General features: G+C 45.7%; 1 protein-coding gene across 1 annotated transcript in view; it reads right to left on the bottom strand.

Annotated features, from left to right (window-relative positions):
* Window positions 1-27,881, bottom strand: part of PGBD5 (piggyBac transposable element derived 5) — a 663,155-nt gene that overhangs the window by 400,192 nt on the left and 235,082 nt on the right. Inside the window, exon 2 of the mRNA XM_085612017.1 lies at window positions 22,074-22,501. Coding sequence (XP_085468143.1) covers window positions 22,074-22,501 — 428 coding nt within the window. The remainder of the gene's footprint in view (window positions 1-22,073; window positions 22,502-27,881) is intronic.

Raw genomic sequence — 27,881 nt, 5'->3', positions numbered from 1 at the left:
TGTATTATTTAACACATTAAATGATGCCCTTCCTCTATTGAAAGTGTTGTTAACATATCAACTGGTATAATTCAATGCCTATAGTAACTAAATAGTAGCTGTCTTAGCTAAGCATTGTGAGGTTTGTACTGTTTGCATTGTTCTCCAAGACACCTTAGCTACAGACAGAACACATTAGACAGAACATATTACAAACACAGCACAAACAAGCCTTACTGTCGCTGTCATATATCTCCCAACAAAATGAACTGCCAAGAAACACTACACACATATAACCAAAGGTTTTTCTGAGAAGAGATTTTATTCATTCGACATAATGCTGATACACAATGTAAGCAACTATCAAAAATGTTAGCTGCCAAAAAAAGCCACATACAAACAGACACAGCACGTTTGACTATAAAATAGAGTATAGTGGAGGACAGTGCAGTGTTGTAGAGTGGAATAGAGTTGAGTAAAGTGGAGTAGCGTAGTGTACAGTGGAGTAAAGTGTTATAAAGTGGATTGAATTGGTGTGTTGTATATTAGACTGGAGTATCATAGAGTGGAATGGCGTGTTGTACAGTGAAGTTGCATGTCATACAGTACAGTGGAGTGTCGTCGACTGGAGTGTCATGGAGCTGGGGGTGGAGTTTCGTCACGCAGTGTTTTATATAGTGGCATAGCTTGGAGTAGAGTGCTGAATGGTTTAGGGGCACAGAGTGCAGTACAGTGGAGTAAGATGTCGTACAGTTCAGTGTTGTTGAGTGTAATGCCGTACAGTAAAGTGGCGGAGAGTCTCGAACAGTGGAGTGTCGTAGAGCGGCTTTGTTTTACAGTGGACTGTGGTAGAGTGTCGAACAATGGAGGAGAGTGCCGTAGAGTCGAGTGCTGTGTCCTATAGTGGAGTGGCATGTAGTAGAGAGGAGTGGAGTGGCTTGTCCTGGAGTGTCATACAGTGTAGTAGAGTGGCACAGAGTGGATAGGCATATAGTGAAGTAGAGTGTTGTGTAGTGGTGTGTAGGGGTATAGTTTGAAGTAATGTGTCAGAGTGTCATATAGTGTAGTAGAGTCTTGTAGAGTAGAGCTGCATCGGTACAGTGGAGCTGCATAGAGTGGATTGTTGTACAGTGGCTAAGGTAAAGTTTCGTACAGTGTAGTAGAGTCGAGAGGAGAAGCGTAACATAGTGTGGAGTAAATTAAAATAGAGTGCATTGGTGTGCCGTACAGTCAGTGGCGTGGAGAGGAGTAGAGTGGCATAGTGTAGCGTAGAGTTGAGTAAACGGTCATAAACTGGAGTGTTGTCTTGTACAGTAGAGTGGAGATTTGTGTTTTTGAGTGTTGGCATGTGTCATAGAGTGCAGTTATGAACAAAGTTTAACAATGGAGTGTATGTGAATATAGTTGGACTGAGTGTCGTAGAGTGACAAAGTGAAGTAGAGTATTGTAGAGTGGAGTTATAGAGTGCAGGAGAGTTTAGTACAGTGGAGCGGCGTAGAGTGAAATGGCGAAGAGTGGTGTACTATACAGTGAAGGTACACACAGTCAAATAGAGTAAAGTGGAGTGGCACACAGGGGAAGATAGTGGAGTGGCACAGAATGGAGTGGCATACAGTGGAGTGGTGTAGACTGGAGTCGCGTACAGTGGAGTGGCGTAGAGTGGAATGGAGTGGCATACAGTGGAATAAAGCAAAGTGTAGTACAGGGGAGTGGCATAGAGTGAAATAGCACAGAGTGGAGTAGTGTACAGAGAAGTGGAGTAGAGTGAAGTGACGTAGAGTGGAATAGCATACTTTGGAGTGCTTGCAATTGAACAACGTGGAATGGAGTGCCATAAAGTGGAGTGGCATACAGCGAAATAGCGTACAGTGGAGTGGCATACAGTGGAACAGCATACAGTAGAGTGTTGTAGAGTGAAGTGCCATAAAATGGAATAGCCTAGAGTGGATAGTGGAGTGGGGTAGAGTGGAATAGTATAGAGTGGAGTCCAATGGAATAGCATAAAATGGAGTGGCGTGGAGTGGAGAGGAGTAACCTGGAGTGGCCTAGAATGGAGTAGCATACAGTGGAGTGGAATACACTGGGATAGAGTACAGTGGAGTGTCACAGAGTGGGGTGGCATACAGTGGAATAGCGTACAGTGGAATAGCATACAGTAGAGTGGCGTACAATGAAGTGGCGTGCATTAGAGGGGGGTACAGTGGAATAGTGTATACTGGAGTAGCGTACAATTATTTGCATACAGTGGAGTGGCGCAGACTGGAGTTGTCGACAGTCAAATGGGGTAGGGCGGAATACCATTTAGTGGAGTGGCATAGACTGGAGTTGCATACAGTGTAATGGCTTAGAGTGGAGTGGCATACAGTGGAATAGCATAAAGTGGAGTACAGTTGAATGGTGTAGAGTGGAATAGTGTACAGTGGAGTGGCATTCAGTGGAGTGGGGTACAGTGGAGTGTTGTAGAGTTGAGTGGCGTAGAGTGGAACCACATTCAGTGGAGTGGTGTACAGTGTAACCATACAGGGAGTCACGTAGAGTGAAGTGGTGGACAATGGAGTAGCGTAGCATTAAATGGATTGGTGTAGAGTAGAGTGGCATACAGTGGAACATTGTATAATCAAATGGCATACAGTGGACTGGAGTATAGTGGAGTAGCACAGAGTGGAACAGAGCATTGTGGAGTAGCATACAGTGCAGTGGTGCACTGTGGAGTAGCATAAACTGGAGTGGCGCACAGTGGAGTTGGTAGAGTGAAATATCATACAGTTGGGTGGCATCCAATGGAATAGCGTAGAATGAAGTGGCGTAGAGTGGAGTGTCATACAGTGGAGTGGTGTACAGTGGAGTGGTGTATAGTAGAGTAGGGTAAAGTGTATCAGCATACAGTGGAGTGACGTAGAGTAGAGTCCAATGCAGCAGTGTTGAATGCAGTGGCACAGAGTGGAGTGGCGCACAGTGGAGTGGCGAAGAGTGGAATTATGTACAGTGAGGTGTAGTGGAGTGGCATAGAGTGCAATAGCATACAGTGGACTAGCTTACGGCAGAGAGGTGTACGGTGAAGTGGCGTACAGTGGAGTGCGTTAGAGTGGAATACGATACAGTGGTGTGGCATCCAATGGAGTGGCGTGGAGTGGTGTGCAATGAAACAGTGTAGAATGGAGTGCCGTCGAGTGGAGTGGCATACACTGAAATGGTGTAGAGTGGAGCAGCGTACAGTGGAAGGGCATAGAGGGGGAATAGCATACATTGGAGTGTAGCAGAGTGTAGTGACATCCAACGGAATAGCGTAGATTAGACAGTGGAGAGGGGGTGCGTGGAATAGTATAGAGTGGAGTGGCGTAGAGTGGATTGCTGTCCAATGGCATAGCATAAAATGGAGTGACATAGAGTAGCGTACAGTGGAGTGGCTACAGTAGAATAGCGTACAGTGGATTGTCGTAGAGAAGAGTGGTGTACAGTGGAATAGTGCACAGTGGAATGGCGTACAGTAGAACAGCGTATATTGGAGTAGTGTGGAAACGTGTAATATTTTACATTAGCATAAGCAACAGCCATTTTGGCTGTGGCTTCCATTTAGTTTCCTTCGTAATTCTTTCATCCTCTGCTGTTCGCCTTTTCACCCTGCTTGTGTCATCAACTTTAGTTGACCTCTTTCGACATGGCTCAGCAATGTACGTGATGGGGGGTTTGTAGCTGCCAGTGCACCTGGTCTTAGAGGCTATCTATTGATCGTTTACTGCTGCCATAAGCATTCCTGCTCCCCCTCCCTATTTGCTGACCAAGTTGTCATCCATCTGCCCTTGTTTGCCGATAGATATTTCTGTTTTTAAACTTGTTCTTTCCATTTCTGTCCATATGCTTACATTGCAATAAAACTGTATATAAGGACAATGGTTTGTGAGTTCAGTGTACCTCCTCCTACAATACTTGAGAGTGTTGTGTGGATGTGGTCCCGCCCATGAGTGATTAATAAACTTATTGTTTTACTTCAGCTCCAGTGCCGATCTCTCTTTTGTTAGTCTTCGGACCCGTGGACTAGAGAGTGACCCTGCACCAGTGTGCTCACTTTTAGGTACATTTCCAAAGATGGCGCCCAGCACGTGGGGCCCCATCGGAGACACGGCAGTCCGAAGGAGTGGTCTCGACGGAGGATTGAAATGTTACTGAGGATGCGCACTGCATGAGGAGACCCTTGTCTTTGCAGGCCGACGTCACTTTTCCGGTTTTCCCGATTTGACCCTCAGGGTGGTGGCCGGTTTCGACTGGGGCTTTCTTTGGCGTATTCTACAGTAACCATTAGGTCGACCAGAAATCGGCAGATGGGAGTTGGAGACTTCTGTTTGGTAAGGTCGCTGAAGCGGCACTCTTGATTTGCTTGGTTTGTTTTTTTGGTTTGGTTTTGGTATTCATTCTTTGCAAAGACTGAAGGCAGGTAAAGAGATGTTTCTCCTTTTGGAATATTTGTTTGGAGTAGTAATATTTTACATATACTTGTGAAAACATGCCTGTTCTCAGCACACTCCGTTAGTGGTATAGCTGCTCTTGTGGTACCAAGAATGCTTTAGAACAAAGTCAGCCGGCTCCTCCAGAAGGGGCGCCAAATAGAGAGATGTATATTAAATCTGGTATTTGTCCCATAATGTACGGTTCCTTGTGGAACAAATACACAAAGAAAGAGTCGGATTTACAATGGCCAGTGAATGGGTCATTCGGTTTTAAGAAAGTTCAGTATGTAGAACAGTGTTTATTTAAAAGAAAGAGTAGACAGGATATGTTTGATTGTGTACGTATGTGGGATAAAGAAGAGCAAGATAGAGCAAAGAGAGCAGAAGCTATAGCAGCGAAAGATGATATATCAGAAAGGGGTGGAAATAAAAGACAAAGAAATGATGGAAAGAATAGAAAAGGAAGATAAAGAATGTTGATTAGCGATAAATGGCCAGTATCCTATTAGGCGCCCTATCTATCCACTACTTAATACGCCTCAGAATGATTGCATCCTGTTAGACCTGGCATCATTGGCATGAGTCTCTCCTCCATTTTTTCTGTTTGCCTCCTCTGTTTACGATGTTTTTGCTGGATTATTGCTTTGGGCACTGTGCCACTGCTGATCAGTGCCACAGTGCAAGTGCTCCCTATGCTAAATTGTTACGTTGATTGGTGTTACCATGATTGGGTGGTTGACTTACTGTTCAGACCCTAGTCTAGTGCACTGCGCGTGCCAAGGGCGTGTAAGTTAACTGCTGTTGGTGGGCTTGCAGCACTGGTTGTGCCACCCACAGAAGCAGCGTGCAAAATGTGTCTCAGGCCTGCCACCGCGGCGCCTGCGTGCAGTCCCTGACTGCCACGTCGACTTGGTAAGGAAACATACTTACCAGTCTCTAAACCTTCCCTTTGCCACATTTCAGACACCTCTATGGTAGGCCCTAGGGCAGGGTGCATTGTTGGTAAAAGGTAGGTCATGCCCTGATGTGTGTGGCATGACCTAATAGTGAATTACAGCCATTTTCGTTTTTCACTATTGAAGGGCTACCTGCCTCCAATAGGCCAGACTGGGCAGACTGATTATTAACTCCATTATAATCTATCTGACTCAGGGAGCATGGTAGCAAGTCGAGTTTAGTATCCCTGAACTCAGAATTTAATAACACACCCTTTAGGATGGATGGTTTTTAAATTCTATGTTTGAAAATAGCACTTTTAGAAAGTGGCTATTTTCTTGTCCAACTATCTACCGGTCTCTGCTGGTTTGGTGTGTACTCTCTGAACACTTGCTAGAAAATCTCCAAGGACTGGAAGAGTGCCAGTCTCCTGTTGAAGTCACAGGGCCAAAGGACTTCACCATCTACTGAATTGCTGAATTGCTGGGAAGTGTTGTTTCCAGTACACAAGGGAAAATCTGCAGTCTCGACGCCAGCAGCAACGCCAGTGAGCAGTGGGTATCGGCCCCGGCTCCAAGTGACCCCGTCTCGACGCCGGTATCGACGCCAGTGAGGAGTGAGTATCGGCTCTGCCTCCAAGCGACCCCGTCCCGACGCCGCTGCTGATCGCATCGACTCGACGCCCGTCTCGACGCCGTGAGCGCTGCTCCGGCCCGACATCCCTCGACGCCGCTGCGGATTGACCTGACTCCGAGGCACGATCGACGCCGACCTCGACGCCGACATCTCGACGCCGTGGATCATCGTTTTCTTCGTTTCTCAAGGTACTGTACTTGTGGGGTCTGTTGCAACTCCAGGCTCGACGTAGCGCTCCTCGCGGTCGACGCCGAACCTTGGGAATCTTGTAGACTCGACGTCGTGTGACTCCTGTGGGGGTTACATTGTTGCCAAAGACTGTGCTCAGAAGAATACTTTGCTAAAGAACTATTTGCCAAGAAGAAACCTTACTTGAACTATTATTTTTCCTTCCAAAGAGTATTTATTAAGTCTGTGGTATATTTTTGTCGTTATTTGGTCTTGTGCTAAGCCTTATATAAAAATACTATTTTTTATAATAACTTCTGTGTCGTGTCCATCTGTAGTGTATTCACTTTATTACTGTATGTGGTCATAAATGCTTAACACACTGCCTCTGAGATAAGCCTGTCTGCTCTGCCAAGCTACCAAGGGGGTAGCAGGGGTTATCTGAGTGTGTAATCCCCTTGCCCTGACTAGAGTTGGTTGGTCCCTATTTGTCAGAAGTGTATACCTCTGCCAACTAGAGACCGCCGGTTCTAACATTGGTGGTCAGCGGTGAGGATTTGAACTTTGCATTTATGACTCATGTGCAGTGATTAGTGTACGCTACATAGTGAAAGCAGACCATAACACAGCCACAGTCTGTTTGGTAGGATATTCTATTTTTGTTCTCCGCTTTCCTGGAGCTTATTTTCTTAAACACTGCCAGTTTTGACCATGGAGAATGCCGGAGCTACTACACCTGTGGAGAATGTTGTGGGGGAATTCGATAAGGAGAAGATAGATTCCTACACGCTAAAAGATCTGAAAGGATTTTGCAAGCAGTTTAAAGTTCCTACCACAGGTGTCTCAAAGAAAGAGGGCTTCCTCAAAGCGCTGAAGGCCTGGTTAGAGGCCAGAAATCCCTCTGATCCGGTGGTGGTACCGGAAGAGGAAGAAGAAGAGGAAGAGGAAGAGCCCACAGGTGGGCCAGTATCATCTCCAGGCAGTAGTGCGTCCTCTAGGAGCCTTTCCCCCGAAGAATTAGAAGACAGGGAGAAGGAGAGGGGGTACAAGTTGGAAATGGCAAAACTTAAATTAGGAGGGCAGTTGGAATTAGAGAATGCAAGAAGCAAGAGAGAAGCTGAAATGGAGAGCAAAAGATTAGATTTTGAGAGAGAGAAATTAGCGTTTGAACGTGAGAAGATGGTGAGGGAGATGGAGCTTAAAACTAAGAGTTTAGAGTTAAATCCCTCTGGTGGCAGCACTCCATCCGTGCCTGCAGAAAGTAGGTTTTATTTTCCTAAAGATGTGATCAAAGATTACAGTAAGAATGAAGATATTAGCCAATGGTTTAAAGCATATGAGTTAGCGTTATTGGCCCACCGGGTCCCTGAGAAAGATTGGGGAACGGGGTTGTGGAGCCGCTTTACAAACGAGGGGAGAGATACCTTGTTGAGCCTTCCTGCTGAGGATAGGATGTCTTATACTCATATGAAAGATGCTTTAATGCTGAGATATGGCTTAACTCCAGAAAAGTACAGACAAACCTTTAGAGAATGTAAGAAGTTGCCTGGTACTACGTGGGTTGAATATGTGTCTTTTTTCTGCAGAACCATGGATGGTTGGATAAAGGGTAGCAAGGTTGATAGTTATGATGCTCTTTATGATTTGTTTGCTTGGGAGCACTTGTCTAATAACTGTTTTCCAGAGCTACGCCAGCACCTTGTTGATAGCAAGCTATCTAACCCTAGAAAACTTGCTGAGGAGGCGGACCGCTGGGTCAGTACCAGGGTCCACAAGGGTCCAGTGGGAGACTCAGCCAAAGGTGGGCAGGGTCCCCAGCAGAAGAGTGGGGGGGACAGGGGTAAACAGAGGGAGTTTCAGAAAGGGCCCCAAAGTAGTCCCCAAGGGAACCAAGGGAAGGGTTCCCAGCCTCCCCCTGTAAAGAAGCCAGAGGCCCCGACAGGTAAACCTGTTCACAGGGGCCCCATGACCTGCTATGCCTGTAAGCAGGTGGGACACCGTTATTATGATCCCCAGTGTCCCATGAAGGATTCGAATGCACCGCCGCGTGCACCCCCTCGTCAGGTAGCGAGTGTAGCCCTGGGAGGGGAGGAGATGGGTGCCCCCGGTGGGTGGGGTCCCGCCGAAATGTCCCTGGTCTCTTTAGGAGACGTGGAAATGGTCCCTCCAACCCCTCTGCCTAGTAACACTAAGAAATATAGGCAGTGGGTGACCATTAATGGCCATAGGGTGGAAGCTCTCAGAGACACCGGAGCGAGTGTGACAGCTGTCAAGTGTCACTTGGTGTCCAGAGAGCAGGTGGTCCCTCATGCATTCTACCCCGTTGTAGCTGCTGACAACTCACAGAGTCAGTGTGAGGTAGCTCAAGTTCCCTTTGAGTGGGGGGGGGTCTCAGGTACTCTTCAGGTTGCTGTGAGGCCCGCCATGCCTGTTGATTGTCTCTTGGGCAATGATTTGGAGGACTCCCCTTGGGCTAAGGTGGAGAGAAAAGCGCATCTGGAAATGTTGGGTCTGCCTGAGTGGGTGTGTGCGACCACCCGGTCCATGTCAGTCAGTAAGGGTGTTGATGGGGGCCCGGAGCCTGAAAGTATGGCCCAGGTCCCAACCGTGAAGAGAAGAGGCAGGGGGCGCGGGAAACCGTCCCCCATCGTTCCCGCGGTCCAGGAGGGAGCAGACCCTGAGGGGGATGCCCTGGAACCGACAGGAGAACAAGTGGCCGAACTGGGAGACCTGCCCGAGCTGACCCATTGGCAGCAGGATGGTGGTCCCTCCAGTGAGGAATTTTGTGCTGAACAGAAAGTGTGCCCTTCTCTTGTGGGTATGAGGCAGCAGGCCTCAGCCCAAACGACAGGTGATCAGTCAGGATCACATTGGGTCTACTGGGAGAACGATCTCCTGTATAGCGAGCCTAAGGCTGCTGAACCTGGGTCAGCCCGTGTGCTGGTGGTACCCCAGCGCTTCAGAGCCTTCCTACTGGGGTTGGCTCATGACGTTCCGTTAGCTGGACATCTGGGGCAGGACAAGACCTATGACAGGCTTGTCACCCATTTTTATTGGCCTCAGATGAGAAGGGATTCAGATATCCATTGTAGGACATGTCAAACTTGCCAGGCAAGTGGGAAAAGTGGGCGGAAGCAGAAGGCTCCCCTCCAACCTTTTCCCGTCGTCAGTACCCCCTTTGAGCGAGTGGGAATTGACATTGTGGGGCCACTGGACCCCAAGACAGCCATGGGCAACAGGTTTATCCTGGTCTTGGTGGACCATGCCACCCGGTACCCGGAAGCCATCCCTCTCCGAACAGTGACGGCCCCCGTGGTGGGACGGGCACTGATGGGTGTTTTCTCCCGCATGGGGTTCCCCAGAGAGGTGGTGTCAGACCGGGGCACCAACTTCATTTCGAATTATATGAAGTCTCTGTGGAAGGAGTGTGGGGTAACCTACAAGTTTACCACTCCTTACCACCCTCAAGGTAATGGGCTGGTTGAGAGATTCAACCGGACCCTAAAAGGCATGATCATGGGTCTTGAAGAACCAATGAGGCGTAAATGGGACGTCCTCTTGCCATGCCTGCTGTTTGCTTACCGTGAGGTGCCACAGAAGTCTCTAGGGTTCAGCCCCTTTGAGCTTTTGTATGGTCACCCGGTAAGAGGACCTTTGAGTCTGGTTAAAGAAGGCTGGGAGCAATCTCCCAGGAAACCTCCCCAGGATGTATATAGTTACATGCTGGCCTTTAGGAACCAGACTCGGCGCTTCAGAGATCTTGCTCAGGCAAATCTGGAGGCCAGCCAGGAAGAGATGAAGCGGTGGTACGATCAGAATGCCACTCTGGTTGAGCTTCAACCTGGTCAGAAAGTTTGGGTCATGGCCCCTGTGGAACCTTGTGCGCTCAAGGACAGGTGGACCGGACCGTTTGAGGTTGTGGAGAAGAAGAGCGATGTCACCTACTTGGTGGACTTGAAATCTCCCAGGAACCCCTTAAGGGTCCTGCATGTCAACCGGTTAAAGCCCCACTTAGAAAGGTCCGAAGTGGGCATGCTCCTTGCCACAGATGCTGGGATGGAGGAGGAGAGTGAGCCTCTTCCTGACCTCCTGTGTGCAAAAGAAAAAGATGGGTCAGTGGATGGTGTTGTCCTCTCTGACACACTGACCCCTGAGCAGCAGCAAGATTGTCGCCATCTGTTGGTACAATTCCCTGATCTGTTCTCCTTAATCCCTGGTGTCACTCAGTGGTGTGTCCATGATGTGGACACCGGGGACAGCACTCCTGTGAGGCACAAGGCCTACAGGGTGACTGACAAGGTCAGAGCATACATCAAGGAGGAGGTCTCCAAGATGTTTGCCTTAGGGGTGGTTGAGTCCTCTAGCAGTCCTTGGGCCAGCCCAGTGGTCTTGGTCCCAAAGGCTGCAGCGCCTGGTGCTTCACCAGAACTTCGGTTCTGTGTGGATTACCGAGGACTCAATTCGGTCACCAAGACTGATGCGCACCCCATCCCCAGAGCTGATGAGCTCATCGATCGGTTGGGGGCTGCCCGGTACCTTAGTACGTTTGATCTAACGTCTGGGTACTGGCAGATCGCCTTGACTGATGGGGCAAAAGAGAGGTCTGCATTCTCCACACCAGATGGGCACTACCAGTTCCGTGTGATGCCCTTTGGGATGAAGAATGCCCCTGCCACATTCCAGAGGTTGGTTAACCAGGTATTGGCCGGGCTGGAAGATTTCAGCGCCGCCTACCTGGACGATATAGCAGTGTTCAGCGCCAGCTGGGAGGAACACTTGCGCCACCTCCAGGAAGTGTTGTTGGCCCTGCGCAGAGCAGGCCTCACAATCAAGGCTAGTAAGTGCCAGATTGGGCAGGGTTCAGTGGTGTACTTGGGGCACCAAGTAGGGAGCGGCAAGGTGGCCCCCCTGCAACCCAAGATAGATACCATCCTGGCGTGGGAACCGCCCAAAACCCAGACTCAGGTGAGAGCCTTCTTGGGTCTCACGGGTTACTACAGGAGGTTTGTCAAGGGGTATGGCAACATCGTGCACCCCTTGACCTCGCTGACTTCCCGGAAGCAGCCGAGACTTGTGATCTGGACTGACGCCTGTCAGAAAGCCTTTGACACCCTGAAAACTGCAATGTGTACAGCACCGGTCCTCCAGGCACCCGACTTTTCAAAAGAATTCATTGTCCAGACAGACGCTTCAGAGCATGGTGTGGGGGCTGTTCTAGCACAGATGAATGAGGAGGGCCGAGACTTACCTGTAGCCTTCATCAGCCGGAGGTTACTTCCCAGGGAACAAAGGTGGAGTGCGATAGAGCGTGAGGCATTTGCTGTGGTCTGGGCGCTGAAGAAGCTAAGACCCTACTTGTTTGGGTCTCACTTCCGGGTTCAGACGGACCACAGGCCCCTCAGATGGTTAATGCAGATGAGGGGTGAGAACCCAAAGCTGTTGAGGTGGTCCATTTCCCTACAGGGGATGGACTTTACGGTGGAACACCGCCCTGGTACAGATCACGCCAATGCTGATGGTCTGTCCAGATTTTTCCGCCTTAGTGATGAGGACTCCCTGGGTGAAGGGTAGTTCTCCCCACATTTCAGCTGGAGGGGACACGTGTTAGACCTGGCATCATTGGCATGAGTCTCTCCTCCATTTTTTCTGTTTGCCTCCTCTGTTTACGATGTTTTTGCTGGATTATTGCTTTGGGCACTGTGCCACTGCTGATCAGTGCCACAGTGCAAGTGCTCCCTATGCTAAATTGTTACGTTGATTGGTGTTACCATGATTGGGTGGTTGACTTACTGTTCAGACCCTAGTCTAGTGCACTGCGCGTGCCAAGGGCGTGTAAGTTAACTGCTGTTGGTGGGCTTGCAGCACTGGTTGTGCCACCCACAGAAGCAGCGTGCAAAATGTGTCTCAGGCCTACCACCGCGGCGCCTGCGTGCAGTCCCTGACTGCCACGTCGACTTGGTAAGGAAACATACTTACCAGTCTCTAAACCTTCCCTTTGCCACATTTCAGACACCTCTATGGTAGGCCCTAGGGCAGGGTGCATTGTTGGTAAAAGGTAGGTCATGCCCTGATGTGTGTGGCATGACCTAATAGTGAATTACAGCCATTTTCGTTTTTCACTATTGAAGGGCTACCTGCCTCCAATAGGCCAGACTGGGCAGACTGATTATTAACTCCATTATAATCTATCTGACTCAGGGAGCATGGTAGCAAGTCGAGTTTAGTATCCCTGAACTCAGAATTTAATAACACACCCTTTAGGATGGATGGTTTTTAAATTCTATGTTTGAAAATAGCACTTTTAGAAAGTGGCTATTTTCTTGTCCAACTATCTACCGGTCTCTGCTGGTTTGGTGTGTACTCTCTGAACACTTGCTAGAAAATCTCCAAGGACTGGAAGAGTGCCAGTCTCCTGTTGAAGTCACAGGGCCAAAGGACTTCACCATCTACTGAATTGCTGAATTGCTGGGAAGTGTTGTTTCCAGTACACAAGGGAAAATCTGCAGTCTCGACGCCAGCAGCAACGCCAGTGAGCAGTGGGTATCGGCCCCGGCTCCAAGTGACCCCGTCTCGACGCCGGTATCGACGCCAGTGAGGAGTGAGTATCGGCTCTGCCTCCAAGCGACCCCGTCCCGACGCCGCTGCTGATCGCATCGACTCGACGCCCGTCTCGACGCCGTGAGCGCTGCTCCGGCCCGACATCCCTCGACGCCGCTGCGGATTGACCTGACTCCGAGGCACGATCGACGCCGACCTCGACGCCGACATCTCGACGCCGTGGATCATCGTTTTCTTCGTTTCTCAAGGTACTGTACTTGTGGGGTCTGTTGCAACTCCAGGCTCGACGTAGCGCTCCTCGCGGTCGACGCCGAACCTTGGGAATCTTGTAGACTCGACGTCGTGTGACTCCTGTGGGGGTTACATTGTTGCCAAAGACTGTGCTCAGAAGAATACTTTGCTAAAGAACTATTTGCCAAGAAGAAACCTTACTTGAACTATTATTTTTCCTTCCAAAGAGTATTTATTAAGTCTGTGGTATATTTTTGTCGTTATTTGGTCTTGTGCTAAGCCTTATATAAAAATACTATTTTTTATAATAACTTCTGTGTCGTGTCCATCTGTAGTGTATTCACTTTATTACTGTATGTGGTCATAAATGCTTAACACACTGCCTCTGAGATAAGCCTGTCTGCTCTGCCAAGCTACCAAGGGGGTAGCAGGGGTTATCTGAGTGTGTAATCCCCTTGCCCTGACTAGAGTTGGTTGGTCCCTATTTGTCAGAAGTGTATACCTCTGCCAACTAGAGACCGCCGGTTCTAACACATCCTATTAGAACGACCCCCGTATAAATTTCCCGCTCCAAGTGCCCCTGAGGATGAGGATTCTGATGAGGAGCTCTCTTCCTCAGAGGATAAAGATAAAGACAAGCAAGTTGGGCGTCAGACTCCCTCTACTCTGACTAAAGCAGAAAAATATACATTAAAAAGCACTGCTAAAGAGGAAGCTTGTCGGACTACTACAGTGACCATCCTCATAAATATGGTTCAACCTTGGAAAGATACAGACCAGTTATATTTCGTAGAAAAATTTTGTTGGGAGGTAATATATGGTTGGCGGCATATTTCTGACGAAACAGAACTAGCTGATCTGAACGTTGATTATAAGCGGTTAGTAGATGGGACTTACCTTTTTTCAGATATACCGGATATGATTAGACGAATAGTTAAATTACGAAATGAAACATTACATTTACTTAAGGAGCAAGAATTAGCTAGAAAGAGTAAAGTAGTAGAAGCAGTTCAATCCCAGGCAGAGAAAACTGATGTTCCGGTGAAAGAAGGCAATTCGGGCAGTAATAAAGTTACTATGAAACCAATGCGTGAAGCCGCACCCCGGTATGTTCCTCCGAAGGGTGCGGGAACAAATGATGATAAAACTTCGGATGATGCAAAGGGATTTTTTATATATAATTCGGTTTATACTCCTTGGAGCAGATGTTATGGCTCTTAAGGCTGCTTTGCCCGAACCTCGGAAAAATCCAGCCGCCTTCTATGAGGAGGTGGAAGGAGCCATCAGCTCCTACACTATGACCTTGCCAGATATTGAAATGTTCTTCGGGCTTATTATGCCTCCTGATATGTGGAGAACAATACCTAAAATAAATGACAATGTGGCATTTGGTGATACCTGGGAACATTTAGAAGAAATAGATGCGGACAGGGAGCCTGCTCAGAAACCTCAGAAGGAGATATTAGATCTTCCTAAAGCTATTGTGACTAAGTTGAAGACTCTCATACTCCCTAAGAAAATAGATTAGACTACGTTAGCATCTTGTAAACAGAAAAAGGATGAGGCAGTTTCTGATTTCTTTTCAAGATTTGAGGAGACATTCCATGATTTTAGCAGCCACTCATTGGCCGATGATACGGGTAAGCATTTGTTTGTCGACAAATTTGTTGCTAATATGTTACCGGAAATAGCTAGTCGCTTAAAGGCTAGTGAGAGTTCTTGGATCACATCTTCCTGACTTTCCCTTTTGACCATTGCCCAATATTATAAGCGACAGGAACAGGAACAGGAAGCAAAAGGCAGGGAGGATAAGAAGGTTAAAGACTTAAAGACAAAGGTTGTGATGGCCCAAGTATATGGTCCACCATTTAGGGGAGGTGGAAGAGGCGGACGCGCAATTTATACACACAGAGCACTCCCTCTTCCTCGAGCAAATTTGTCTCTTGATCAGTGTGCCGATTGTAAAGAGACTGGGCATTGGCGTCCAGAGTGCCCTCTTTTGCGAGGTCAGCAGTACCAGCAGGGAAGGGGGAAGTATGAGATGACGCCCAGGGAATTCAGGAAACAGAAGAGGTGCAGGAGCTCGTCCCAGGCAGTTGAACAAGGGCCAAATTATTCTAATACTTTTGATAGACAAAATCAATACCAAATGTCTGATTATTCTGCTAATGCACTTGCAGATTCCGATTACGCATAGGGATGCCTAGGATGGGGTAAGGGACCGGTTGAGGTGCCAGTAGATCAAATGGGTCCTTATGTTGAGGCAAATGTCTTGGGATCTACTGATCGGTTTCTGGTTGACACAGGGACTACCCGTAGTGCTCTGTCTAAAAGATTGGTTCCTAGGGCTCCCCTGTCCGGCACAATGATAACATCGATAGGATTCGATGGAACACCCACACCTAGCCCGCTATCACAGCCACTTGATTTCGGACTTGACAAATTCACTGCAGCATGTCCATTTTTGCTTTCCCCTAACATGCCGGACAACATTGTGGGTATCCATATGCTTAAATATTTTCGGGCTACAATATGTTGTTCTCCGGAAGGTGTGCGTGTTATTTTGAATGAAAGTTATCCAATGGTTGAGAGGTCCTGTCTTATCAATGAGGATGCCGCTCTGGCGTCCCTACCTTGTACTCTGTGGGCCACATCAGATACTGACGTGGGTCAAATGGTTATTCCACCTGTGCATATTCAAGTAAGGAAAGGTGTCACACTGCCTTGTTTGCCGCAATACAAAATATCCAGAGAAGATAAAGAAGCATCAGTACACATTGTCAGGATTTGATCAGAGTGGTGGTAGTGGAAGAAGTCCCCTACAATACTTGCATTTTGGAAGAAGACACTGACACTAAAATGTACAGATTCATTATTGATTTGCGGGAGGTTAATAAAATTGTAGTGCCCCAATATCTGGTAGTTTCTGATATCACAACCCTTCTCACTATGGTCCCTCCCATTGCCACTACATTTTCGGTGATCGATTTAAAAAAAGCATTTTTCTCAATACCCATTCACCCTGAAAGCCGTTATCTGTTTGGCTTCACACTGAAAAATAGATCTTTCCGGTTCTGCAGAGCTCCACAGGGCTATACAGAGAGTCCTAGCATTTACATTCAGGCATTAAAAAGACAGCTTGATTCCTTTCCTGTACCAAAAGGGGTGGCCCTTATCCAATAAGTCGACGACATCTTGTTAGCTGCAGATACCCCTGAGCAGTGTGAAGAAGGAAAACTGTTATTGTAATCATTTCTTGCAATCATTTCTTGCCTCTCATAATCACAAAGTCTCGCGAAAGAAATTGCAATATTGTAGACAGCAGGTTACCTACTTAGGTCACCTCCTGTCTAAGGAGGAACGTGCATTCACACCAGATCGCATTCAGCCCATTTTAGATACTCCTTTGTCCCGTACTCAGAAGGATGTCCGTGCACTGATTGGCCTTACTTTTTTTTTTAGGCAGTTTTTTGCACAGTATTAAACCTTTGCTGGCCCTTTTGTCTAAAGACACTTCGATGCCCATCCCATGGACTACTGAATGTCAGAATGCCTTCCAACAGTTACACCAAGCTCTTTCCTCTGCACCAGTATTAGGAACTCCAGACTACACTAAGACTTTCACACTTTACGTACACGAGAAGGAAGGTTGTGCCCTCTCGGTTTTAACACAGATACACGGTGATAAACAACGTCCTTGAGCATATTTCTCAGATGTCCTTGACCCAGTCGCTCGCGCGCTGCCAGGATGTTTCCGAGCGGTGGCAGCAACGGCTGTATCTATACGTCAGAGTGAAGGAATAGTTTTGTCACACAAACTGCTTGCGTTAGTACCCCATTCAGTTGATGCTTTATTAAATCGAACGAAAACACAGCATTTGACTAGTGCTCACTTGACAGGATATGAATTGACAATTTTGGCCCCTCATATCACATTGAAAAGAAGTTTGACACTAAATCCTGCAACACTACTACCATTTCCAGCTACTCAGCCTCAGCCGCAAGAACCACATGATTGTATATTTCTCACTGAAGAGCAAACAAAGGGTTGTGTTGACCTACAAGATACTACTCTCTCTATTGTTGATGGGGAGTTATGGGTTGATGGGTCACGTTTGAAATTACCCGATGGCACTACATCCGCTGCCTATGCTACTACAACACTTCAGACAGTAGTTGAGAGCTCGCATCCCACAGAAGTCGGCCCAAGCGGCCGAACTGATTGCACTGACGAGAGCATGTGAGCTTAGTACAGACTTACTTGTCAACATTTTCACCGACAGCCAGTACGCATTTGGGGTGGTACACAATTTTGGCCGCTTATGGAAAGAAAGGGGTTTCCTCACCTCACATGGGTGACAGATAGTGCATGGAGAATTACTGCATAATCTTCTTACTGCCCTAACCTATCCTAAGAAAGTGTCAATTGTTAAGTGTAGTGCACACAACAAAGTGACTGATAAAATAGGAGCAGGTAATGCCTTTGCGGATCACACAGCCCATGACACCGCAATGCAGCGAAGCACCACATCTATGTATGTGGTTGAGTCACAAGCTGAACGTTGGCATGATGCCAGGCAGGAAGTGCAGGACATGCAACAATCTGCATCTGACGAACTAGACCAATGGTCTAAGGAGGGAACACTAGGATGATGAGGGCTGCTGGAGAAATAAAGATATGACCAAATGGAGCATTACAACTCCACCCTGAAACTGAAATTGGCTAAAATACAGGCTTCCACATCTCTGAAATGGCCTGATGCACTGCCCCTAACCTTGCTTTCTATCAGATCGATACCACATACACGATCTGGCCTTATGCCACATGACATCGTCTTTGGGAGGCCCATGAATATTTGGGGGGTCCCTAAGCCACGCCCTATACATGATGTTCCCCACATATTGATGAGTGACTATTTGTCCCAGTTAACTGACAGTTTGTCTTCTATTGAGGGAAGCTCTACCAGACAAGTCGCAGGGTGATGGTCATGATCTGCGGCCTGGAGATTTTGTCCTTACGAAATCGTTTCAACGGACAAGTTGCTTGGCACCTCGCTGGCGTGGTCCTGAGCAGGTCCTCCTTGCTACCAGAATTGCAGTTCGAGTGACCAACAGGAAGAACTGGGTCCACGCCAGCCACTGCCGTAGATTCTGCATACCTTCGTGAGCCCTGCTGTGCTGACAGATCATCACGACATTTTGGTCATGGAGAGAGGACGGGCTGCGTCACCTGAAGGGCCTGAGGAAGTCCTCCCGGACCATACGATTCCCGGCGCATCTAGATATCTGCTTCGATCCAGGTAGAAAGACACTTCATCGCAGAAAGTGATTGTTTGAGCCACTGTCCTGGGTGGTTAAAGACTGACTACAAAGGGGGGTAGCCTTTTAGTGACTACTCGTCTCAACGTTAGTGAAGAAACCAACGCCTGCCCAGGACCTTAGGGCATCATCTATTTTGTTGTTTGTCGACGAGATGAACATGCCTAAGGAGAAGAGAATCAAGAGCTGGAAAGATCTGTAGCGGCTGCACAATGTTTATTACTGGATTGATTTTGACTGCTGTCATCATTGCTACGATAATGTGGGTTGTGGAGGAAGTAACTCCGGCTCGAAACTTACTGCCTGCTACTACTCCTGTCCCCATAGAACATTATTACTTCACTCTTCCCTATCATGAGAAGAAGCATCAAATGTCATATCTCAATAACACTTTCATACAAATGATGCATCATTCTCATAATGCTACGAATACTACCAACTGCTGGGTATGTGGAATGATGCCAGCCCATCAGAAGAAGGGAGGAACGCCTCTCATTCCCCTGCCATTTTCACATAATGGCTCTTGCAGAGCCTGGTTTGCACTTTTGTGGGCCTCTGATGTTAGTGATATTTCTCCAGCTGATGTAGGAGGACTTAATACACAGTTAAATAAAGTTTGTTACCCTGATGATGAACGCCTCCCACAAGCCAAAGGAACTATATGGGAAATGGAGGAGTATCGCAAAGGAAATTCCTCCGAAAGCTACGTTTTTCCTAACACTCGAATGGCCAAGGGTAACGGGCCTCCTGTTATCGCTGTTACTAGAGCCCAAGCAAATCTTTGTGTGAGCAGTTTTGGCAGTATCCCAGTGGGAAAAAGTGACTGTTCTACAGTACTGAATATCACTGGAACGAACAATAGCAGTTTTCTATCCTCACATAACACTTATTTCATTTGTGGAAGTAAAGGTTACTATCATCTACCAATTGGATGGTCTGGAATATGCTATGTGTCTTTTTTGCTTCCCCCTGTGTTCTTAGCACCTGCATCTTATCATAAAGATCAAAAATTGTTTAATGACATTTCCTTGAACCGATTCAAAAGAACTATAAATAATGATGAAGTGGATCAAACTGACACTGCGTTACAGCAATATGTTGACTTTAATTTGGGACTCTTTTTCTTTGTTGGTGCAGCTTTGAATAGTAGAAAAATAAGACGCTTGACTCGAGTGGTAGAGGCTGTGACTAATCAAACAGCAATGGCTCTTGGAAATATTACAGAAGAACTCCAAATTACGAGAATTGTGACTTTGCAAAATAGAATGGTTTTAGATTTAATATTAGCTGATCGTGATGGAGCATGTCGCATTATCCGAAGTAGCTGTTGCGTATTTATCCCTGACCACACCCCTTCTGTTTATGATGCCATTTTCAAACGTCATAATATAGCCACTGAGATACATCAAGACTCAGTAGCATGGACTTGGACTGGATGGGTCTGGAACTTATTTTCTGTATAGGGTCTGAAAGTATTGTCGGCCTTATTCATAATTATTGCAATTATCTTCTCTTGTTGTTTATGCATACAATGTGGACCAAAGATCTGTTCCCTTAGTATTTCCACTTGTACTACTTGTGTACCATCTAAAACGAATGTCCGAAATGCAAATGTCCGTTTAGCAATGGAACGAGAAATTTGTGAAATGATGTTAATTAATATTCACGATGTATATCATACCCCTTTGAAGGGACAAGAAAATGTCTTAGCTTATGCTAAAAGGGTCGTATGTGGAAAAGTGTAATATTATACATTAGCATAAGCAACATCCATTTTGGCTGTGGCTTCCATTTTGTTTCCCTTGTAATTCTTTCATCCTCTGCAGTTCACCTTTTCACCCTGCTTTGTGTCATCAACTTTAGTTGACCTCTTTCGACATGGCTCAGCAATGTACGTGCTGGGGGGTTTGTAGCTGCCGGTGCACCTGGTCTTAGAGGCTATCTATTGATCATTTACTGCTGCCATAAGTATTCCTGCTCCCCCTCCCTATTTGCTGACCAAGAGGTCATCCATCTACCCTTGTTTGCCGATAGCTATTTCTGTGTTTAAACTTGTTCTTTCCATTCTGTCCATATGCTTACATTGCAACAAAACTGTATATAAGGACGATGGTTTGTGAGTTCAGTGTACCTCCTCCTACAATACTTGAGAGTGTTGTGTGGACGTGGCCCCGCTCATGAGTGATTAATAAACTTGTTGTTTTACTTCAGCTCCAGTGCCGATCTCTCTTTTGTAAGTCTTTGGACACGTGGACGAGAGGGTGACCCTGCACCAGTGTGCTCACTTTTGGGTACATTTCCACAGTAGCATACAGTGGATTTGCATACAGTGGAGTTGCGCAGATTGGAGTGGTGGACAGCGGAGTTGGATAGAGTGGAATACCATACAGTGGAATGGTGCAGACTGGAGTTGCGTACAGTGTAACAGCATAGAGTGAAGTGACACACAGCGGAATACCATAAAGTGGAGTGCAGTAGAGTGGCAAAGAGCGAAATAGCGTACAGTGGAGTGGTGGCATTCAGTGGAGTGGTGCACAGTAGAATGGGGTACAGTGTAATAGCATACAGTGGACTGACGACAAATTAAAAGGCAGTCATATTTGTCTGTGTTCTGGGTTAAGATCTCAGATATAGGTAAGTAGTGGATTTATTGTTGTTCCCTACCTATTAACACTTTAAGAGTAATAGGTAGGGAAAGTTATTTATATTGTTTTTACATATCTTTAAAAAAGTTTACGGAGTACCGCGTTAATACCTAGCAAGTTCTGTATTTTTATCAAATGTACCTTTTTTTTAAATTGTTTTTAATCTGCACTGTATTTTTTAGGTATTTTCGCAGTACTACATATATTTTTTTACAGAAATAAATATGTACAAAATTGTAAATGGACAAGTAGAATATATTTCTGAAATACAGTGTATTGCTGTGTTTTTTTACATATTAGTTTATTACAATTTTTAAAGTAACGTAGTACTGGCTAGGTAGAACTGTGGTTCTCCCTAATTTTTGTTTTAAATATATAGAAACTTATAAATGTTTTTCCCTAAAAGATACTTACCTGTAGTACCAAAAAGGACCATCTACACGATATAATCTATAAGCCTGCCAAATTTCATTCTGTTCAGTCATTTTTGCTCTACATGCGACATAAGGGGCTATGGAAAATGCATTGGTGGAAAAACCTGTTTTGAGACACCCCCTTTTTTTCCTTTGGCTCCCTTACTGATTTACTGCAAAACTTTTCATCCTCCGCCAATGTAGAAAAGCAACAGGTCTGCAAAGTTTCATGCGCGGTAAAGGCATCTGTGTTGCAAAGGCATGTGTCGTAAAGCCTACGTTGTAAAGGCATCAGTGATAAGTGCATGCATGGTAATGTCATACATTTCAAGAAAAACCTCCATTGATATTGATGTTGCATAAGCAATCAGTAAAACCCGCCAGCCGCACCTCTCCATACCATAGTCACACAACCACAGCTCAATCAATAAGCCAGTCCTCACAGAACAATAGGTGGAACGAACGCACTACATTAAAAAAGAAATCACAATAAGCTGAATCAGGAACTATTCTACGGTGGAGACCTGCTTGAAGACATGTGGAAAGTCACTCTGACAATATCATAACATAATGTTAATTATACAGTTAAGCAACCTGTAAACAATCAGGAACTGTTCAAGAGGAAGAGTTGGACACAATGGATTGCACTTGCAGGTGCCAGGACATTCTTGAAATAATCTATGGTTTTGTGGACCTTATTAGATATCTGGCATACATGTACTGATAACTAGTTGTACTTGTACCTGTGTTTGGGAAGGCCTGAAAGCAGAGTCGAACCCATTCTGCAAGATCTCAAGAAAGGGCTGGATCTTGTAAAGGCTGTGGGTGGTTTGACTCGAGCGAAAGGCCACAATGTGGAAGTACTTCAGAATCTTCTCGAACCTGGACTGGGTCATGACCAGGGCGATGCTCTTGTTGCTATAGAAGCCACTGCTCCAGATACTGAGGACGGACTCGCAGTGGTAAGTGCTGGTTGAGATCATGTAGCCCAGGAAGCATTTCATCTCTGGGACAGTGACATCCATCCAAGCCTCGTCGCTTCCAAACCGCTCCTGGAACTTCTTGGCATACATGTTCGTCTGTGTGACCATGTTCTTTATTGCATTATCCGGGACAAAGAGCTGGAAGAAGTCCATTGCTCTGGCATTCGGATGCATTGTACGGGTTGGACCTAAAGAAAACACAAAATTCTGGTTCACAAACAGAATTCTCTTCCATCACAACAACTTATTAACATTAGTCAGTCACTGAAGAATTCTGTTTCAAGAAAAAAACGAATTCCTCTTTACAAGGGCATACATTATTCAGTACTGTTGTGCTCCTATGTAAAACATATTCTATTTTAAACCAAATAAGAAACAGGAAGGACATGAATGATTTATTGTGCTGAGCTTCGGTTCTCAACCACACAATCTGCCCTCCTGTCTCGCCCAATCTTGAACAAGGTATGTCTCCATCAAGTGGGACTACACCCTCCCCCCCCATCTGAAAGGAGGACACTGCTCCAAGTCAGGGTGGTCTGCAACAGCAAGCAGTGTGGCCCGGAGGTCACGGCTTTTGGTTGAAGCAAGGCAAGGTGAAAAAGCCATCTAAAAAACACAATGGGCCTAATTTATGAGGCCTTGCCAGCACTTCACTTTTTTGACGTTCCAGTGGTGCAATGTGCACTGGCATATATATAAGGCCACATAAAGCCACGTTACGTTACGTGGTGGATTTTCATGGCCTTATAAATATGTGCCCCTTTCGCGTGAAAGGGGCGTTCCATGGGAGTTGCCGAGGGGGGTTCCCTGCAACATCCATGGGGCTTATTTACAAGCCTCTTGCGCCACTGGTGCGTCTCTTTTAATTTGGGAAATAGGCTTGTAAATAAGCCCCAAGGCTTTTTGACACTGCCCAAGATTTATGGGAAATCGTAAGTGTGAGGCAGGGGCAAAACTGGGGAGGCAAAACAAGCAGAAATATCTTTATTTCTCCTCGTTTTTCTCTTTCAAAGTGTGCTGCATTCTGCAGCACACATAGAAAGAGGAAAAAGCCTCTTTTGATTGTTTCTGTGCAGGAAGGTTTGCACCAGGGTGGTGCGAAGGTGCCTGTGTTGGCGCACGGCAGTTCATTGTGCGCCGGCGCAGGGGGAAAGGACAGGAATGTGCCGTATCTTAGAGATACGTCGCATTCCTGCCCTTTCTTTTCCTGTAGGGCAGCGCAGCAGCAGAAAAACCCATAAATGAGGCCGCATGTGTATTAGTTTGATAACACTACCCTCACAATTAACATCAAATGTATTATTTCTCCTAACGTCCACTGTCCACCTTCATGCATATATTTAGCAAAATCTGTCCTTTAAAATGATGCGTTTTACAACACAGGTGCAGTGGATTACTTACAATTTGTTCTAGACGACAAATGCCTTCCGCCCCGACTTCATGAAGTTGCTGAGTGATGATTAATATGTTATGAGGCCCTTGGGCACAAAGACCTTGCTATAGCCTCCCTCCATGCCTCTCCCAAGCCTAGGCTAGAATGAGCTCTACAACAAGCAGGCGCACATTCAGCCGTGTGACGTCTCACGGTCATTTTGCACAAGCGCCTTCGTCAGTAGTACGCAGGTGCACAGGCAGTGGTCGAAGTGGGCGGGAACAGCAGGGCACGGCATGCCCCTACTTCTTTAATTCTATAGCTTCCATTCCCCTACTTTTTTATTTTGAACATGCGTCCCGGGACGTTAGAAATATCCAAGGCCTGCAGAGAAGGTTTGCATTAGTGGCTGTCCGGGGACGGGCGGGGAGCAGAGAAGGAAAAGGTCTCCGTCTCTTGCTTCCTGCCCAGACGAGACAAAGAAGGTGTCCGCTTCTGCTCTGCCGCTGGCAGCTCGCCACCCCCCCTCCCTTTCTTACTCTTATTCCCTCTCTGTCTGTCTAGCTCCTCCTCACTTACCGAAAACCGTCACTCAAGAAATGGTTCTCACCCTCTCTTTCTTCCTGTCGCTCATTTTGTTCCCCTGTGAAATGGATGCAAAAAAGAAAACCACTTTTGCTAGAAATGCCGTTTTGACAATTTTCCATTCCAAAGTGCAGCCACGGAAATAAAAGGTTCAAAATATGAAAAATCAATAACTAAATAAAGCAAGACGAGGTGTTCTTAAAGTGGCCAGATCGGTTTTATTCAAACCCCAAAAACATTAGCGTCACTTTACTGAGTTTGCCAGTGAAGCACTGTTTTTCCCCGGTGGGGAAGTGCGCCAAACCTGAAGGTACTGCAATACCTGGTTGATGGGTGGATTGGAAAACAAAATGTGTACGGCGGCTTTGTGTTCACGAATGTGGTCTTTTTAAACCATACTGCTTACGTTTTACACTGGACACAATTTTCTTTTCATGAGAAAGTTATCAATGATGATAAGTACGTGGGCAAGCTGGTGAGTACCTGCCAGCAGCTCCTCTGGTGGTGCGCACGTGAGCTACTTTCTCATTCCTCCACACTTTTTTCTAGCACATCACAATCTCTGTGATATAACACTTCTCGAAATTGATGGGTGCTGGTTGAGTGACTCAATTCTTGGCTCGTTTTCTTCACTTTGTGGGATTTATTAAATATTAATTTGTAAGGCACAGGGGATTATTTCAGAGTTCATGAAAAGAATTATTGATTTAGGGAAAATAGATACATACATTACCCTATGAGTGATCCTACGTATTTATATTAAGAACTGATGAAAAGTGCCGCTTACTGCCAGGTCTTTGTTGTTGGATTATGCAGTGAGCAGGCCCCAAATATCACGAGGTTTGGAAGTACTAGGCAATTCCTCAGCATAGATAGAGCAGAGAGTTAATGTGCCTGCTGCTAAGAACATGTACCATGCCCATCACAAAGTGCACATATTGTAAATAGGTCAGTGGGTTACTGCTTTTGTCAGTAAGATCCTTTTGCTACTTGCAGTTTATAAGTTAAAATCCTAACAAAGAACAGTGAGCTATTAACTTTCACCTTAAAGCTGCATACAAACTGCAAGAAATAAACTAGAGCTTTATGTTTTTTTTCCCTAAGCCTTTGATTATCCTGATGTTGCAAAAAGTGTTCATTTGGATAGAAATCAATAATGATTATTAAAGTGACCTCCAATCATGGTATTAAGTTTTAAATTCTGAGTTTGTGTTTCTCCAGAACAATCACTATTAAACTATACTGCCTACTAATATGACTGTCATGTGACTCCTACACCTTGTAGTCCTTTGTCTTATGTAACATTTCCCATACAGTGATTTACACACGTAAAATTGATTGTCTCTGTGTATATTGCTGACGACAAACTCCATGGATCGGAAACAAATGGCTTGTGCTTCCACTTTTAAGCATATTTGGGACATTCTGTGATTAGAAACATATCCCACTTTGTGAATTTATTTTAATGTCAATAACTCATATGAATCGTTAAATAATCATGTGTATCCATTGGTTGAATTACATAACATAATAAGCTATAACTGGTCAGTGAAATGCCAAACAAATACTAAAGATTGGGATGTTTTGCAATCCAGGTCACACCTCTAGCTCCGCCCACTGATCCAATCCTTAGGTTATTCCCGCCTTCTGATTCTCCGCCCATAGTTCCCCTACTTTTTTTCCCCCACATCGACCACTGTGCACAGGCAAATATGTGCCCCGATTCCCATGATGCCACTCACCCAAGAAAATAAGGGACTGCCCTTTACATAGCAGGGGAACTATTTTGTGCACGACCAGTAGGAGAGGATGTGGTCCATCGGCTAGACTGCCGACTTTGGTGCTTCAAACCAGGGTTCGGTGTCGGGATTGCGTCCACATCCTGTGATTCTGGGCAAATCACTTAATCTCCCCGTGCCTGAATGTGTAATGTAAATACGGTGCTCATGTAAAGCGCTCCAATACCTTTGGGACGAGTTCGCGCTATATAAATATGCAAAAAAAAAAAAAAAATGCGGCACAGAGCCTAGACGAGCGTTCATTAAAATTTCTGTAATATCAAAGGTGCAGAGAAAGCACAGAAACGGCCATAAATGCATGTTTTCTGTGGAAATGTATATAATGACAGCCTCTGCTTGTTCTTTGATTCTGGAGTGAAAGTGCCTTGACATGGGCTTAAGTGGGCTGGGTATTATCCCAGGTAATCTGCACTTTCTTCTGCGTATTTTTATATGCCGGGGCTGGAAGTCGGAGGGAATGGTTAGTTCAAGGCTTAGCATGGCCTGTGAGTCTATACACACCCTCAAATTTATAGGTTTAGGTGTAGTTTCGCGCCCCCCCCCCCCCCCCGAATCTCTTTCTGCACCGGAAACGGTTGAAAATGTATTCCTAATAAGGGCAAAAGCTGTTTCCACAGAAGGACAAAAGGAGTCAAAGGGAGAGTGAATTTGCAATCGCCCACCTGATTTTCACATGAACAAATATACAGGTGCATATTTGCTCATTCGAACATGCATTTCACAAAAGTTTACTAGGTGTGGAATTTTCTGGCCTATTTCAGTAAACCCTTGTACTCTGCCGAAAGTTATACATCTACACCAATGAAACTGCATACATATGTGTGTGCACTGACTTCATTTCAGAATTTGGCCCCTAATATTTTTTTTATGTTGCCTCTTCTGGTTTTATACAGATTCTCGATTATTAATATATATATTTTTTAAATGTTGGGATGCATCAAACATGCTTTACTAAATGATGACACAGTGAAATGGTATCTAAAGTTCGAAATTGTTTAGCAAAACGTTTTTTTTTCCAATTTGCATTTTTAAAATACTTTTTATTTTTAAAGAAACAATCCCAACTCGTGCTTTCAGGATTCTTGTTATATGTGATTAAAATCAGCGTGCATTCGGGAGAATTGTAAGTAGCTTAATTATTTATTTATTTTTTGCAAATATTTTATAGGTTTTTATACAGGCACCAATAATACAAGGTGAGCCCACTGCATTTCCTTTGTGCCAACCCTCATACTAAAGAAACTTGCACTGCAGCCACCTGTTTTACCTGTTGCGTGTGTGACGGAAGCTTGCACTGCTCATGCCAATTAAGTATCATATTCAGGGTGTTTGTGAGAGATAGGGAAGCTTGCATTGCTGCTGTCTGTGGTAGCAGTTTGCTCTGCTGCTGCACATTAAGTGCTGTACCACATGCGTCTGCATGTGCGACGCCTGTACTGCTACTTTCTGTTGTACTTGCTCAATGTAAGATGGAAGATTGCTTGGGATTCATGTTTCGTGTGTAATTGTGAAACTTGCGAAAATCTTTTCAGTATACAACTTTAACAATGCCAGAAGGATTGCTTTGGCAATGATTATTTAACTTGCCATAACACAAAAATTGTTTTTTATCAATCCATAACTTCACTGTTCTCACTGACAAGATTTGAAAAGGAGCCAGAAATGAGCCAATTGCGTTTCTGGTAGTTGCTTCTGTCAAGAACTGACAAACTTGTGTGTAAAGTGGTCCTATCTTTGACTGGAAAATAAAATGGGAGTATTCTACAGTGAACTTTGACATACTAACAGACACCCTTGTGCGTTTTGCGTTAA

The sequence above is a fragment of the Triturus cristatus genome, chromosome 6 (genome assembly GCF_964204655.1).
Source record: "Triturus cristatus chromosome 6, aTriCri1.1, whole genome shotgun sequence".
Taxonomy (NCBI): domain Eukaryota; kingdom Metazoa; phylum Chordata; class Amphibia; order Caudata; family Salamandridae; genus Triturus; species Triturus cristatus.
This window is presented reverse-complemented; position numbering and strand designations above follow the sequence as displayed.